Source organism: Onychostruthus taczanowskii, unplaced genomic scaffold (assembly GCF_017590055.1).
Source record: "Onychostruthus taczanowskii isolate IOZ18803 unplaced genomic scaffold, ASM1759005v1 scaffold44, whole genome shotgun sequence".
NCBI lineage: Eukaryota > Metazoa > Chordata > Aves > Passeriformes > Passeridae > Onychostruthus > Onychostruthus taczanowskii.
Window position 1 is genome coordinate 4,180,875 of NW_024501903.1, and position 18,184 is coordinate 4,199,058.

General features: G+C 39.4%; 1 protein-coding gene across 1 annotated transcript; it reads right to left on the minus strand.

The window, feature by feature from the left end:
• Positions 1–348: 348 nt before the first annotated feature.
• Positions 349–17,791, minus strand: EED (embryonic ectoderm development). Its single transcript, XM_041414181.1, has 12 exons — positions 17,379–17,791; positions 14,427–14,579; positions 9,076–9,168; positions 8,089–8,154; positions 7,268–7,393; positions 7,068–7,149; positions 5,426–5,517; positions 4,396–4,529; positions 3,219–3,324; positions 2,289–2,447; positions 1,780–1,853; positions 349–677 (listed from the first exon to the last, which is right to left on the minus strand). The coding sequence occupies exons 1-12, from the start codon at positions 17,496–17,498 to the stop codon at positions 551–553; spliced, it is 1,332 nt and encodes a 443-aa protein (XP_041270115.1). The 5' UTR covers positions 17,499–17,791; the 3' UTR covers positions 349–550.
• Positions 17,792–18,184: the final 393 nt, after the last annotated feature.

Sequence of the window (18,184 nt, forward strand, 5' to 3'; positions counted from 1 at the left end):
TAATGTTTTTTCCCCCATTCATTAACAAATATGGTGAGAAGCAAATTCCAATTTGAGATTACTAAAAATTAAATCAATTTCAATCTGCAACTAACTTAAAGAATGAGTTCAAAATATTTTTAGAAATTAACAATTATTTACATTATATTCTTAAGAGTAGCATTTCCTTTGTGTAGTCCCTGAATAAAAACTTCATTAGGTTTTTGAAAGGCACAAAATACAACTGCAAGCATAAATATTACAAGTTTCTAGTAAGTTGACATACATTCATGTGTTAAGTCTAACAAAGAAATTTCCTAGGCCATAAGTGAAATAATGTGGGAAATAATTAAAAGGGACAATTCAGAAAACTTTACAAAAATACTTCTTTTTATTAAAAGCAGCAATTTCAAGCAGAACAATACACAGAATGTAAACATCACTAAGTCCAGCTCCAGCCTGCCGAACCTTCGAGAAAGTCTACACTAAATGCATCTACTGTACTAGCATGTTAACAGACTATATTATAATTTGAAAATATATTTTCTTCTATGAATTAAGAAAAAGTACTTTATCGTAATCTGTCCCAGCGCCAGATACTGGCATCATCACACACAGCTATAAGGATACTGCTATCCCTGCTAAAACTGGTCTGTCGGATGGCAGCAACACACTTGGGGTGAGTAAGAGTCGTACACCTAGAAAGAAAAGAAAATTATTGAACTGCAGTGTTAAATCTTCCTACTACCTTATGGAGCACTGTTTCAGTAATCCCTTATTTATGTGACCTAGGAGGAATTGAAGGCAACAGGATTATGGCCTTCGTGGTGTATTTTGTATTCCAGATGAAGACTTGGGAAAGCAGTTTCCTGTTCATTCACAGTTGTTTCTCATCCACCCAATTTTTATTGACGCAAAGATTGAAAGCTTATTGAATTACATTACTTAGGATGTCATAATCAGTGTTATTTCACAGGGTTAGGAATGAAAAATCAGAATCATGTGATTAAAGACTATAGCACTTCCAGGAATTTCATACATTAATGTAATTATATATACATATTTACATGGATTATATATAAATATGTTAAGATATGTATAATATATAGGGTATATAAAAATAAAATGCATTAAATATTTATAATATACAGTGTATATCCATTTTATGTATATGTATATTATAATATACAGTGTATATCCAGTATATGATATACAGTGTATATCCATTTTATATACAATATTTTTTGTGAGTGGGTTTGTTCGTGGCCTTTTTTGTGTTCAGGGTTTTCTTGCATTTGTATGTTTACACACATACATACGTACCTATATGTATCTAAGAGACATCTGTGAAATTGCCTGGCAGCACAGGTGAGGAAGGGAAAATCCATAGTGTTTTCTCCACACTGTGCTCATAGCTCACATTTACACTCTCCTTTTTTACTCCAGTCCTGTCACCTATCTCACCTTTGTCATGTGCTACACCCACCTAGCACATCTTCTCCTAATGGCTTTGCAAAATTTCTGCCCATTAGTGAAAACTCTGTGAGAAATAAATTGCCTTTTACTATATCTACATATGGTAGCCAGCATAATCCAACTGGGACCTCTTGGCATTATTATACTATAAATTATATATCAGTGAGATATAACAAACATTGACCTTCAGGGGCTCACAATGTTTATTCCCCTACTAGTTATAATGGAAAGTAAGTAGTACTGGAAAGAATTTCTCTATAATCAGGAAAGGAAAAAGAAGTACCCCCACTCCCTGTCTTAGCAAAAACAAAATGAAGTACTCACTTGGCTTTATGTGGGTCCTCTATTTCTAAATCCCAAACATAAAGTTTGCCAACCTGATTGCCCAGAGCAAGCATCTTAAAAAGAAAGCAGAGGATAAAGAGGTTTAAAATACTCCCTCGAAGAATAAAATCAGAATTTTATAAAGGCTCTAGAGTTGATAAACTGTGTGGGAACACTGAAACATGAATGACTTAATGAGTTTGTTGGAGGAGTCAGAAAGGCTGTAGAATTTGCCTGCTTTCTTCCATTTCATCAATCTCTGCAGACAGGGGGTGAAGACATCAGGAAACTTATTTCTGGTGGAAAATTATTATTTATTTTGTGGAATTTTTTCTCACAGGCAGAACCCAGAATGAAAAATCTGGAGCTCCTGCAGGTTCATATAAAGTCCCTTACAGCAACCGTTCTGTTTCTCAAACATCACATGAACCAAGACCCTTCCTGTACCCATAAACATGTAATCACTGAAAAGCTACACACCTTCAAATACAGCAAAGTCAGACATGTACCTTTTGCCAGAAATCCATTGAAAATCTCATGTACCATATGTCACACTGGCTATAATCAAATCTCCCAAGAATGGTCACGTTTGACTCACTGGGCTTGATTTTATCTATATCATCTTCCATCTTGCCAGGCTTCCAGCAAACAATGGCATTTTCACAAGACTGAGTGAAACAATGAAAAGAAAAACTACCTGTAATTTATACTGCAGAATCAGTGCAACTAGAAGCAAACATTTCACTTCACATCTTCCCCCATGACACTATGAAAAGCAGAACTGAAAATCTCACCTCTGCCCTTAGATCACGGCCACATCACCAACAATAATCACTGTCCATCGCTGGCAACCTGATGTCCTCACAGCTTTGCCAGGTAATGGGACTGCAGGAGCCCTCCCTCACCCGCTTCAGATGAAGTCACCCAGATGTGTTCAAACACAATTTCATAAGCAGCTTCAACTTACACTGGTTTGAGGATTGTTTACCCAATCCCTTTGACTAACAGGACAGTCCATCACCAATTGCTGGCATCAAGGCAGTTGACTGCCTGCTTTAATATCTGCAAGCCAATGTTACTAGTGGACACAATACATTAATCAAAGTTACTCCATTATGGTTACTCCTCATCTCACTCTTTAGCAGGATCCCTAAATAGTATCTAGAGATCCCCTTTCCACATGTTCCGTGCAGATTCTGGTTAGCCAGAAACTCTTTACCTGTAACGGAGTACAGTTGTAGTAAGAATTTTGCTTTTTAAGTATAAGCTGCTTACCCACACATCCTGACATGTAACAAAATTCCCAGCACACTCCACAAAATCATTTGACACAAGACAGTAATTTAACCTAAGACCCACATGCTAATAAAATTTCTAAAGTTTAGGACCCTCAGGACCAACAAATAAATGTAATGTAGCTCAAAAAGCTGCAGCATTACCTTGGAAAGAATTAGGTCTCCCAACCACCGTACACAGTCAACATAGTTTCTATGTATGTCTCTTGTAGAAAAGTCAGGAAAGTGAATTTTCTGGGAAACAAAAGGCCTGTGGAGAAAATTGCCAAGTGAGGTTCAGAAAAACAAACACAGAAGCACAAGTGTAATTTTTAATAACCAGTTTTAAAATATTTCAATGTTAAAAGAACAAGCCCAGCTTTTTAACAGTTTTATAACAAAGCAGACTTTGTATGCAGCTTGTTTTTCTTTTTAATAGTAATAGGAACAGTCCTTGTTTTCATCCTCATTCCTAGTGAAATCACTAAGTTTCCCACGTAAAAGACTGTGCAGAGATAGTGCTGAATAAAACTACTCCTTCAGATGCTGAATACAATGCCTGTCACCAAATACTTCAAGAACTAATTAAAGCTCAGTCTTCCTGATGCTGCTTCAGCGGCATCCAAATTGTTAAATAGAAATGCACACTTAAAAAAAAATAATCATTTTTTAAAAAGCACGCTAAAAAGCATCATTTAATATTTGGTAACATTACCAAAAAAAGCCAGAGTATTTTCACAGCTAGTCTCATTGCTGAACATGTTCACTGTGTTTTAGACTCTTCAATTCTCTCAATGGTTTAACTGGAAGTTAAGATCAAAAAGTTGAAGAACTTCATAAAGGAGAATTTATCTTGTATCTAATTGCTATGTTTACTTGATAATTTACTCATATCTGAGATCAAACCAGAGAATGATGAAAATTAAAGTTACTACTATGTAAACAGCTTTTTCCCCACCCCAAAGTAAAATAATACACAATAATTAACTACTCAATATAAGATTATTTGTCACATTTAATTACACAGATTTGATTGCCCTCTAGAAATTTTGAGATGAGATGATATGAAGACAAGATACTGACATCTTGAAATGCATGAAATACAATCTTTAAGATAATAATTCTAGACATTTTCTAGTCTAGTAAATAAGAAATAATTGAGATATTTAAAAATTAAAAAATTGGGATTTTTTTAATCAATTCAATAAAATTCCAGTGAAGCAAACAACAATAAGACACACAATCTAGTGAGATTCCACATCCATGTCACTACCCAAAGACTCCCAATAAGGAAAGGAATTAACCTGGACCACTGATAGACAAGGAGACGAAGACTACATACCTGTTGGTTTTGTTTGGGTTGTACTCATAAGACTCTTTGATAGCATTAATCATTCTCTTGGAATTGATTCTCCAGAGTTTTAGAGAGTGATCCATCCCACAGGACATGATTTTTTCACCAAGAAGATCGTAATCCTAAGTATATAAAATAATTTTGAGCACTCCCACCCTATGCTGGATTATATCAACTCAGATATTATTCCATCATTTCCACCAAAACAGAATTTTATGCACAGAGCATGCAATAAAACTGAATATTTCAAATAGAAAAACACTAAGAATGTAATCCAGCTTACTGCAAAGCAGCACATTATCTTAATAATTATATTAGTGTCTCTCAAGAAAGAGAGACATATTCAACAGCAGTGACAGTCAGTGAATCTAGAGCTAGTTCTCCTGCTTCACTTAGTTCCCTAGGAGCAACCTTGGCAGAATTCCAGGGCTACAACATGGGTGAATAATACAGTGTCAGGTTTCCTACAGATGCACCCCTCACCTTTCACAACAGGTCACACAACAGGAATGGAAAGAGTTCTTAAGAACAGCATATTAAAAGTTAACTATTCTAGTTGATGTTTGCTGGGTACCAGTGTCTGTTCACAGCCACTGAAAAACAATTTAACTCAAACAACTTCTTTCCTTCACTACTGTGTCTCTCCAAGTTTATTTGCTTGTGCTGCTTTGACTTGATGAGAACTCAAGAACTTTAAAAGTGGGACCATCATGAAATGTTTTTACTCTTTCTAGACCCACTGAGGCCTATTTTGCTCATTCTAGGCTGCACCCTGAGTAAATCAGCCACTGAAACACACAGATCCTGTCTGTAAGAGGTGACCACATTAATCAAACCACCTGACATTCAAAGTTGTCTATCCCCTTAAAACAGTATTTATGCACTTCCAGGTGGTTAGTTTTAAGTAGCTATAATATCTAAACAGTGCACAAGAGGACAAAAAGTTGCTTACTAAAAAAAAAAAAAAAAAAAAGTTGCTTTGTAAATCTAAATCACTGCCCCATGATCTTCCACTTACTGCACTTAACACCTCATCCCTGTGCCCTTCTACTCCTCCAAATATTGCAACCAGCGTGTCTGTCTGGATGTTCCACAGTCTCAATGCATGATCTATAAAGAACAAATAGAATTACATGCTGTTTTTTATATGTACATTTGAATAATATATTTCAGCTTAATCACTTTGCATAACAGGTGTTTAGGTCAACATCAAAAAAGCACTTAATTGTTCTTTTTTTGATAGAAACAACAGAACTGCATTAACTGAAATTGCTATTATAACTAAATTACTGCTAAAAGTAATTCTGTAATTGAAAAAGCGTGCCCACCTTCTCCCCTAGGGACAGTTTCTAGCAAAAACACGCTTGGATCTTTAGATCATCCAAAAAGCAAAGGAAAGTCTGATCTCAGACAAATATGCTTTTAGTCAGTCATAAGAACAATTTTATGTATCAAAAAATGCCTTTCTGCCATTCTAACATCAACATTCAGAAAAGTTGTCATTTTCCATTTTTTAACCTTTAGAACATTATTCTTGGTGAACCACAGTCAGTAAGGATGGGAAAAACTGTTTACACAAAAAATATGTATTCTGAAGTCAATCAGATGAATCCACTTATTTGAAGAAAGTTTTAACAATTTCTCATGAAGAACTTCTAGTGTATCTCTAGTGTGTTTCCCTTTTGGATTCCACAAGTACATTGCATTGAATTACAGCAACACCCAAAATCCCAGAAGGGAATCAGGTGGCCACGCGGTCCCAAATAGTTTCCTCTTTTTTTAATAATCACTCAGCCAAGCAGTTCTAACAGCCCAAATATTCTCCTGACTCATGTCTTCTCAGTGCTAGCATCTGGTCCAGAGATAGCATATTAAAACTTGTAGTACTATGGCTGATGTCAAAACATTATTACAAAGAGAACCTAAAAAATATACAGAAACTGGATGTTTACAGACCCACACCACCAACTTGACCATTGCAAGCATCAGAGAGCTTCCCAACTCCTGTTCTCATGTAGCTTCATCAGTAAGTTCAAATATACTGAAGTCAAAACTCCCCTTAAGTGAATGTTTCCAACTAAAGAATTCCTATAGGCCAGCTCCCTGTGGCAGATCATTCCCTTACTTAACAGAACAGTCAAGATCAGGAAGTTGTGACTGTTAGAACTTTCTGGACAAGCCCATAAGACACTACACCAACAACTTCCTTTACTAAAATGCTTTTTACAGAGTCCAAGCAACAGACAATCCGCGTTTTTCCTCATGAACAGGATGGTGAATGCTGTCTACAATGTTAAGAGATCCCCACTAGATGGCAACGTGATTCAACAACTGAAAAATTTCAATTCAACAGTCAGAAAGCAAAGAGCAAACCCAAGGCTCAGGATTTTTCTTACCTAAAAAGCAGCACTACTTACAATCCCTTTACACCATAGCTGGAGTTATGGTTGTAGGCCATGGATTTAGTAAAGTATAAAATATATAGCCATTTAAAAGCATGATTTGCTCTCAACTTTCTAAGTGAACTTGTTCAGTGCCATTCACAAAAAAAAAAAAATTTCATTAAGGTTTTTGGCCATATTCAAGACCAAACTCCAATCCAAAGTATCTTTATACAAAACCAACATTTTTATACAAAAACAACAGAGGTTTGTCCTCACCTTTGCTTACAGATAAAAGAAGATTGGGATCTCTTGGATGGAATTTCAGTTCATTAATTGCATTTCCATGGCCCACGTAGTGCTGGGATAGAATTCAGAGACCAAGTTACCATTTCCCCTCATGTTTACATGTACTTAGAAGAAAAAAGTGTGATGCCTTACTGAAACACAAGCTGTATCTCAAAGTTCTGAACACTCACCTTTATGCACTGCATTGTAATAGGATTAATTATCCTAATAATACCCCTGGATCCTGCCACAGCCAGAAGAGGATGGCTTGTATTGCTATCATATGTCCATGCACAGGTATAGAAATTTTCATCTGCCTACAATACCTCAAGTTAAGGATCACAGAACAAACAGGAGATTTTTTTTTTCTTTTTCTAAACAACATTTTATTTTAAACAAACCTGTGGCTATTTTATCCAAGTGCCCAGGAGTCTCTTCTGAACCCCATAAAAAAATACAAACATTCAATTATACACCTGCAGATACTAGCAACATCACCTTTTCTACAGATGCTCACTTCTATTCCATAACAAAAAAGGAAGACCTTCTCTTTCATGGCATCACCTTTGATTTGGAATAATGAATCACGACCGAGTTCACAAGTTAATGACTGGTATATTGCAAATGATCAACACAAATTATTAATGCTTCAGAGAATGAAACACAATTCTTAGGCTTTAAACCCAGTTCCAATTCACAGGGAAACTGAGACCACTGTAAAGCAGGGAAACATTATACAAATATTAGTGTTAGGAAGATTAAACTGATGGAGAACTAGTTTTCAGATATTTTTAATAGAGTCTGGTCCCTGAGTCTACATTTTTAACATTTTTTCAATAGGAGGGATTCTAGGATGTGGGAAAGAGGCAAGACTTGGACCTAACATAAAGAATGTACCACATGAGCAAAGTATTAAATCACAGACAAAACATTTTCATGGTTTTTCCTCCAAAGCCTCTTGATTTTTCATAAAGAAGAAGCAAACACGTGGGTATTTAACTTAAAAGGATACATCAGCATCCACATAAGACTGCAACAGACGGATTTCTCCTTGGGAATGACATTCATACAAAGTAACCTGGAGAAAACAAACCAAAAATAAGTAAATGAGAGAGACTGCTGCTTAGTTGGGACATTTCAAAAGGAAATCACATGCACCCATCTATTGACTGCCTGGTGGGGAGAGGTAGAGTGCCTCTATGGTTTAGATTTCATCCATCATCCATTTGTTTACCAGGTGGAAATGGTTTGATAAAAGAATGCCCACCGCAGTTTCAGTAAAGCACCATTCCAGGACTTGTCAGCTGTCCTTTTCAGATATTGAAGACTATTATTTGAATTGCCTTAGTAAGATAAACCCTTGTTAGAATTAATTACTGCAGTTATCTCTAATGTGACTTGGTCTTGTAATGAGTCATTGATACCTTGCTTAAACTTAGTGGTTCTGGTGACTTGCCAGGCAGAACAAACCTAGAAATAAAACACTTCTTATTTATTCACAACACTTGCATAAAACGCACTTCTCAGGGGTTATTTTCAAGACTGAAATGACATCAAACATTGTTCAGAGGAAGTCTATAAATTCCCTCCACACAGACCATGAATTTAGCTACTGAGCTGGCTGGCATAAGCCAGCCACTGTTGCAGACAGTTCTCATCCTGTACATATGCGTACAGTACTTTTAGATAACAATATTTATGAAGAGTAACTTTATTGAGAAGATACATTTATGCACCTCCTTTCCTTATCCCATATGCATATTACTGCAGGACTTTTTTCTTTACTACATAGCTTAATCACCAAATAGCTAAGATGACTTCATAGAACAATCCAAAGGATGCAGCTCTCCCAGATAACAGATGCTACATATCTTAGAAATACATCTGTTTATATTAAGTATTGTGTGTCCATACCAAACACAGGTAAAGGGATTGCTTGAAAACAGGAATGCATGCAGAACCACACAGAAGGGCATATGATGAAAAACAGATTACTCACTCTGTTGCTGCCTACTGTGGCAAAAACAAGAGGATCACCTTCTTTACTGTGCCAGTTAAACTGGACTCCAAACAGAGGCTGGCCATGGTCCTCCTATACGTGTAAAGCAAGTTTAGAGATAAAAAATCCAACCAAACCCATAGGCATATCATTGCTGTGAAATTCAACAGTTTCACACAAGCTTCCCTCCTCAAACTAATGGGTTCACAGCCAGTATAATTTTAGACAGTGAACAGTTAACAAACATAGTTTTGTAACACCACATTTTAACTTGGCTGTCTTAAAGGGAGGTTAAAGGAATATTCTGACAAACACACCCCTCCCTTTTCTTTCTCCACCAACCTTTGAAAAAGTAAATGGGAAGAACTGTTGTCTCAGTTATGACTAGAAGCTGGCAGAACTCCCAAGTTGTATTTTCAGCTCTAGTATTTTAGTTTACAATTTTCAGTAAGGCAACCTCTGCACCTAAGGTCATATTTCTACACATTTTCTATCCCAATTACTTATACACAAGGGATAAGTAACTTCACAGGGAAGGATTACCAGGAGAGAGAAGAATTATATTGGTATAAGGATGGAGAAGCATCACATTTAACTATTACATTACAATTAGGTCTTGTAACTTTGTCACGGACACAAGGAACTCTCTCCAGTGTGTCACAATACTGCTACAAAGTTCATGTCTACAAAATGTTTTCAGACCTCCTTTGCAATAGTTACCAGAGAAATGCCAAGTATTATTTTTATACAACTTACATCAGTTTGAGAGAAAAAAAAAAAGGAGGTATGTTTATGAATTGTGATGAATATGGTGGTGCTTGTTAATAATTGATAACAGTATTTTGGCCTGTCCTGACAGGATGTTTTCAGCAAGAATAATGTTCATTAAAGTGCCTCCCCACAGGGGACTGTCTGGGACAGTGCAGGCAGGAAGGAAGTGTCTCATGATGGCTGTTCAGCAGCCTTCAAATGGCAGCACTTCAGAGACAACATGAGAAGTACCAGCCCTGGCAGCTCTGGCCTATCCAAAACCAAAGAATAAATTCAAGGAGGGGGTGTGAGTAGGGAGTCTAACACTCCCTAGAAAAACAAAAGTAAAGGAAGTCTGGAAAAATTTTAAATAGCATTATTTACCGAGAAAGGCAGTATCTGTTATTAACAGAAATAAGTAGAAGAGCTAGAAAGAGAAAGCAGAAAATCTTTCAGAGATTAAGGCCCTCCTGCAGTTCTTAAGAGAGGTAACAACTTTCAAAGCTCAATACAGATTAAAAAGAATTGTGCAAAGCTTAACTCAAAGCATTACCCATCATAACACAAAAGCACAAACTAATGGCTATATGAGATGAGGGATATAGGATATTAAGAAAGGGAAAAGTAGCAGGGCTCTTAGTAACCCCAGGACAGAAGGAAAAAGCAGGTATTCAGTATTTGTAAAGTGTTAGAGTAGAACTAGAAATGAAGAATGAGGAAAACCATAAGCCATAATATTGCATACACATGGCTTTTTGTGTGCAATACATTTATTAATTTTACTTTTCAGCAATAAATTTATTAATTTTACTTGGCAGCCTTAAATTTTGACTGTATTTAAGTCTTGTTTGTGAGAGATCAAATTGAAAATGCTTAATAAAGTTTTTCCACTAATAATAACTTGGTTTCAAATTTCTGCTTGAAGGAGTTCCTGCTGCTGAAGAGTGAGTGCTTCTGACTATCACATGAAGATAATACAGGTAAAATGCATGGGTTCCCAGGGCTTTATTAAAGAGATATATAGCAGGTTTTGCATTTGTTTTTCTGGAACAAGCTCGTTCTCTGTTATATGCCCTGCTTCTGATAAATTTAACAAAATACACAAAGTGAAAAGCAGTATGTTTTTTGCCCTCAAGATAGGATATTTTTCCAGTATAAGTTGCAATAAGTTTCTGATTTTCTTGGTAGGACCCAGAGTAAGGTGATAAGTAGAGATATATAACACAGTGCTATACTGTTTTCATATTTTTTTATTTGAGTACCTACCTAAAGTATTTTGCAAGCCTTTGCAAAGAAAATCTATTTCCCTGGAAAAAATTACTCTGCAAGACAAATGTCTTTAGTCTACTTACTTCACCCACACTACATTTCTCACACCAAGTGCTACAATCTCCAGGAGCCTGGCTGTATATATTGCAGTTTTGCTGGCATTTAATGGATGAAGCAGCCAAGCAGAGGCTCTTGCAGGAAGATACCAGGGTATCTGCAGAATCTCTGCTCCTATTTAAACTCCCAACATCCCTGGTGGTCAGAGACAGCACACAGCTATTTCGAAAATACTTGTCTGCTCTAATTTTTGACCCAAGTGCTAAACAATGAAGGAGGTTTTACAAAACATTGTACTTCTAGGTGCCATACAGGATGGCTATGCTCAGATGCCAAGTATGTGACACAAATCTGACACTGGTTTGTACAGACAGAAGTGACCCAGATACTCGTCCAAAAGTAAAATTGTGAAATGCCATCTTGTCCCTGCTATGAATAAAGGGCACAAAACCCAAAGTACCCAGGTTCTTCATGCACTAGAGAAAGAAGGCAGAGAAGAAAACAGACCTATTGCTACAGAAGCAAATAAATAAACAATCACTGGCGAGTTCCACCCTTACTCACTAAACACCAACTTGGGTTCAATCAAAAAGTAAGATCAGACCTGGTTTTAGACAGAAAGCAGTGAAATCATTATGATGACAAAAATAATCACCTGCATGAATGCCTTTTAATCTGTGTCACCCACACTGCCAGTGGGGGAACCAACAACCCACAGGTGCATTTCCAGTTCCCAGAAGTGGAAGTAAGCCATTGTGGCCAGAGGGTTTAGTTACATTTAATTGTCATTACACGCCAACAAGCTAGAATTCTGCATGGCATTGCATACTGTTCCCAGGTCAGGGGACAGCAAGTAGAAGCTGAGACAATACAGGGCTGCTGACAACTTAAGCACACACCCTAAGCAGAAGTAAAGGGTAGGGAAAATAATTGCATTGCTTTAAAGGGGGCACAACAAAGCAAAATATACACAGTTTTCTGTCGAAAGATCTATCAGCAAAATATATATGTATATATGAGGATGTGCAACTGTGCTAGCTGTGTTAGCTGTATGTGCTCATTTATAAACTCTATTTCCATTCAGCCCACAGAAAGCGAAGATTTTTCAGTACATCTTACAAGTAACTTACTACTCCATAAAGAAAAAAGGAAGTTTTTTATTTCCTGACATTTTCCAAGTTGTATTTTTGTTTTTCCGACGCCTAAATTTCATTCAAAATAACTCCCAAAGTAGTGTTTAGAACACATATTTAGCAAGCACTGAGTTCCTCAGGCTGAGTCATAATCGTTTAACACTCAAAGCAGACAGTAATGGTCATATTTGTTTCCCCAAGGAAAAAGCTAAAAAACAAAATAAGAGGGGAAAACCAAAAGTACGAAAGTGGAAAAACACGTAACTTATACACCCTAAAGAATATTAATTTCTATGATCTTTTAATCATGTAGACCCTTTATTAACTTCAATACCGGCATCTTACAGCATAGTTCCAAAACATATGAACTACGGGATATATTACATGGTACTCAGAGTCACAAGTGTCTTTCTAAACCCACATACACCATTCAATCATTAGAGTTTTCTCCAGAGTATCTGCAAAGTTAGTATGGAAGAAAGGGAAAAGGAAAAGAAGGGAGGCTTCCTCAATCATGAAGTAAAAAAAACAAATTTGGCTGCTACTTAGGTCTTCGTCTTAACATGCACATTTCTTATTATTACCTTTAATTTCAGACCAAAGAGAAATGGGGAAAAAGCTAATAAAAATGCCCCACTTAATTGAAATGCTATATTTACTCCCTCACAGCTTGATTCCACTTGCACAGGAATCTGTTCCCAGGCCCTGATCCAAATCCAAGGAAGTCAGGGATTGCTTAGTTTCATAGCTTGGTCTTCTGGATCACCCTACAGGGGGGTCTGGATTGACATTGGGGTGAGGGAATGTTTTGTTTTCCCAGAAGACACTTGGAAAGTACTAACCCTTTTTGTCTGCAGACTGAAAACCAGTATGAGTAACAAAGCTCAGAAGTCATTAAAAGTTTGGGTGTCCAAAGACCCGTGTCTGTTTGAAGCATAACTTGAAGCTGCAAATAGCACCATCCGTGGGGGCGATTCACACGAAGCACAGGAACTGCTGCCTACCTTGGTGAAATGAAACAACTTCCCTCCTCCTACACCCTCAAAGGCCTGGAGGCAATTTTTATACCTCAAGAACACAATAAGATCAATTTGTTTCCCAGATACTTTTGTCGGTGTAATTTCGTATCACAATTTCTCCACTGGCAAAGCTCCTTTAGAAGGTTTCCATACTCCAAACTTTTATCCCCTCCCACTCAGGTACCCCAGTGTTTCACTAGGGCAGCCTGAAGACAAAGTTCAGAGAAGGAGCCACATCAGCACAGCTCCACAGTTAAGCATGGGGGGAATGAAAAAATACTCTTAGAGCAATTCTGCAGAAAATATCCACTGCTGAGCTACACATATCCTCACACCTTGCTGTAACTCCCATCTTGCCACATAAATATCCCACACAAGTCTGAGGAATGAAAAAAAGAAGAACATCCTGACAGAGTAAAATAGTCATGAATGAGAAAACTCGTTCAGTCCACCATAGTCTGTCACCAGTGCAAAGGAAACAGCACTATGGTAAAACAGCAGAACAGGGAGTAAAGACCATGAATCCACATCTCTTAAAACCATCAGGCATTAACAGGGGAAGATACGTACTGCTTGAATCAGGTGCTAACACATGGTCCCAACACTCACAAGAAATTAACCAAATTGCACTACACAGTAGTTATGAAACTGCCAGAGGACAGAAAATACCTGATCTGGTTAAGCGTGAGGAAAAAGTTACTCTAACATTGTTGGGTTGATTTGTTCAGAGTTTTTTTTCAACACACAGAGAAACCTGTGCAGGTTCTGTGCTTTGCATGGAATTGTCACAGGTTTTGTTTTAGTTCAATTTGTTTATCTGACTTCTTATATAAATATCTAGCACCTACAGCTTCAATGAAATACATAATCATAGCATCACACAAAACTTTGCAAACTGTACAAGGTTAATTGCAGCACTATATACTGTTTCCTATTTCTTAGTATCCTTTTTCTTGAAAACTTTGGCTATTCCAAGCAAGAAAGGTAACTGCTTCAAACCAGCAGGGAGCATAATTGCTTAAAGATATTTAAAATTATCTAGCTTGATGCTGTCTCACAGCCAACATTAACATTGCTGCCAGTAACTGATGCCCAGCATTCCCTGAAGCTCACACATACCTACCTTTAGGCTATTTACACATTTGAAGGAATATTTGCACTTCTTCGACTTCCATTTTCCTTTCCCCCAGCTTTTTCTTCCTGGAGCATTAGGAGTGTTTGTTGGCGTATCAGGGCGCTCGGTGTTAGTACCGCTTTCAATACTAACAGCATCATCCTGAAAACATTCCAAATGATATAGAATGTCACAGAGAGATCATAACTGCTGTATAAATTCAACTAATCTCGCAGCACTTGGCCTTTTCACTTTTTGTCGTTCATAAGAACAGATCTCCCAGGACTTGGTGTTATTTAGATTCATGTCTTTAAATCTAATGCCAGCATAACAGCATTCCCCTCTAGAAACAGAACATGAATCACATGAGGACTAATCCAAGAGGGAGAGATATGAACTGTGATCTAGTGACGTTTCTCCAGAATATTGGTAGCTGCTCTTGAGAAAATGTCTAGCGATAAAGCAGCTGCTTCCCCTAGAAAACATCTTTGATTCAGATGAAATGAGTACTTCTGAAGTACTGAAGAAGAGTTGTTTGTGTAAAAACATGAGCCTTGACCTTACCAAGAACCAAGCCATTCTGAGCCTTCTCTACACCCTCAGCAGCACCACTCACAGCACGGTTCTGCAGCGGGTCAGCAGCAACATCAGAAGACAAAGTCCCTCCTCTCCTTCCTGCTCTTTCCCACAGACACTTACTTGTTTCCACTAAAAGCTAACTTCTGATCAGCTAACTAATCCAACTGGCCCTCCAAACACCAGCATAAGAATGAGGAAAATTGAAAAAAAAAGGGATACACAAAACACCCCATCCAGCCACTGAGAGATTTTACATCAGCTTTGGACAATCAGCAGAAACTACAATTTCCTGTGTGGTCTGACTGCAGGGCACTGTTTAAAAGGACATTTCCCTGCATCACCCGTCACAGAGCACTTCACCTTCACCTGCCAACTCCGTGCTTCCGTATGAGTACGTTCAGCTTGTTAAAAATCAACTTTTCCCAATTTTTCCGGCAAGATATTCCATTCATTTTCCAGACTAGTGGGAGGAAAACAACTCATCCCAAGCCAGGTAAATTCTGGAGCTGAACTAAGGGAGACAGAAGCAGATAACAGCCTGTCACTGTAGGAGATTCAGGAAGCTGCATTAGGAACTGCACTAGGAATACGGAATGAGGTCAACTACAAACAGTAATACACCAATTTCCACCAAGCATTCATTCTTTGTGCCAGTTTCATGTCTGTATTATCAGAAGGCTGAACACGTGTACTAGTCTTTGCCCAACAACTCTGAAAAACAGGACATTCAGAGGACAAAAAGGAGGAAAGATACCACACAACCCTGTAAGTGTACTGCCCAAATCTGGAGTCATTCCCTTCACACTGAACCCCTAAAAGAGCCAACCCTCCATAAATATTCATAACCAAATTTAACAATTTTTAAGTTTTCCTGTTTCTTCTCCTTTACCCTAAAAACACTTCAGAGTTTGCCAAATTCTCATTTTCCAAGTGCACTTGCCAGAATTTTAATACTTGACAAGACTGAGGTTTTCTCTGGACTAGACAGATACAGCCAACGTGAGAACACCGGGCAGCTGGTGTGGTGCAACTGTACCAGGTATCTACAACCACCACAAAACCTTCACAACAAACCTGCACACAGGACACCTGCAGAGCAAAATAAACCCTTTCTCCAAATCAACACCATTATGTCAATTTTTAAACAGAATCCCCCATCTTGCAGGAGTAGTGGAGTCCAGTAACAAACTCTTGAAAAAGGAATCCCTTCACCACTGAGGCAATCCACAGAGATTCAGGGAATTGTATAATCAGAATGGTTTATGTTGGAAGGGACGTTAAAGATCGTCTAGTCCAAGCCACTGCCATGGGCAGGGATACCTTTCACTAGACCAAGCTGTGTAGAGCCACATCCAGCTTGGCTTTAAACATCTCCAGGGATGGGGCAACTTATTCCATGCTCAGTGATAGCCTAATACTGACAACAAATTAAGCCTGAACGTCTGTCACCAAATTACACTTGGAGCCACAAATGCTGCTGAGCTATGAAAAAAAAAAAAACCCAAAAGCAGCAGTGTGGAACATCTCAAACCTGCCTGTCTCCTCACAGGCACCACTTCCAAAGGTTGTGGAGGATGTGGTCCAGATCCCTCACTTGCTGGATAAGTGCAGAAAGAAACTTCCACACACTACAAAACACACACACCGTAACTACACAACCCCTCTCCACACCAGCAACTACATAAAGTGAGTGCTCAGTACCTCAGGTTAAGTTTACCTTTCAGGTATAAAGTTATTCTACATCACTCACATTACCTTTGCTCTGAACACTAGAATTTCACCTAACCTAGAGATTACAGACCCCATCCTTGGTGCCTTCTGCTCATAGCAGCCTACGAGCACATCTCCTACTTCTCATTCACCAAAAGGCTGCACACATCAACTTGTGCTGCTGCATGTTACTCTACAACGTGACAGTGAAGACACACAATGCAAAACTGCAAGAAAGATGGAAAATGCTGCTGGTTCGCACGGAAATTTTTTTTAAAAAAAAAAAGTCTGGCGGTTTGAAGCAGAGTTTGGGACAGAGCCCGCTCGCAGTTTGGGCCTCAAATCCACCTTCACCCACGTGGAGGCAAAGCGGGACTCTCTCCCCCAGACCCTCTCCCACCGGGGCCTCCCTCCGGCGGCCACCGAGCCGACACGGCTGGGTTGAGACCCCCTTCTCCCTCTCCCTCCTCATCCCGCCTCCCGTCCGGGGCACACGGGTTCCCGGTGGGCGATGTCCCCTCACGGCGGCTCCCGCCGGGCCGGGTGGGGGCGGCCCCTCCTCCCTCCGCGCTCCCGCCCGCCCCCGGCGCGAGGCCCCGCGCCCGCCGCGCGCGCGCGCTCCCGCCACACCAGCCCCCCCACCCGTGCCGCCTCCCCCTCGCCCGGCCTCACGTTCTCGTCGCCGGACAGGTCCCCGGGGTTACTGTTCTCGTCGCTGCTCAGCTTCTGCTTCTTCGCCGGCATCTCTCCCGCCGGTGCCGCCGCCGCCGGGGCTTCTCCCCGCTCAGACATCTTCCCCGCCCCCCACCCACAGCCACGCAGCCGCAAAGCGCGGACGGGAGGCCGGAACGGCTGTGCCGTAAAGCGGCCGCGCTGCTTGTGCCGGGGCGGCCGGGCCGGCGGAGCAGCGCCTTTCCCGCCGCTGGAAAAGCGCCCTGCCCGCCGGCCCGGGGCCTCAGCGGGCGGCGGGAACCCCGTTCGTCTCGGGGGGCGCGGCCGAGAATCCGCCCGCGTGTCACAGCGCGGTGGCCTTTGCCTTGCTGTAGCCCGAGCACGCGTGTGCTGGAGGAACAAACAGCCCCTTTCGCCGCGGGTGTGAGCGACCTCTCTGCTCATCTTTTCTTGCGCCCAAAGAGTCTGAGAGTTTGCTGGGGCTTTTTTTTTTTTTTTTTTTTTTTTTTTTTTTTTTTTTTTTTTTTTTTTTGGTTTTTTTTTTTTTTGTTTGGTTTGGTTTTTTTTGTGTTCTCTTACTCCAGAAAAGTCCTTCAGTCTGCAAATAGCGTTTCCGCATAAGAAAGACAGGCTCTTCTCTGCTTCCTTCTGTAATCTCCGGCAAGCTCCTTCTGCAGCTATAAATTAAACAACTCACTTGCAGGTTTTTGTTTGTTCATTTATTTATTCGGAAACCACAGGTCCCAGAGTCATAATAGTTAAGAACAGTAAAAAAATTTAAAAAAAAAATAAATAAAGGAAAAAAA

Coding starts and splice junctions, on each gene's coding strand:
- EED (XM_041414181.1), bottom strand. CDS start 17,498: ATGTCTGAGCGGGGAGAAGCCCCGGCGGCGGCGGCACCGGCGGGAGAG. Junction 14,580..17,378: donor ACCTGTCCGGCGACGAGAAC/GTGAGGCCGGGC, acceptor GAATGTTTTCAG/GATGATGCTGTTAGTATTGA. Junction 7,394..8,088: donor AGTCTTATGTGGATGCTGAT/GTATCCTTTTAA, acceptor GAGGTATTGTAG/GCAGATGAAAATTTCTATAC.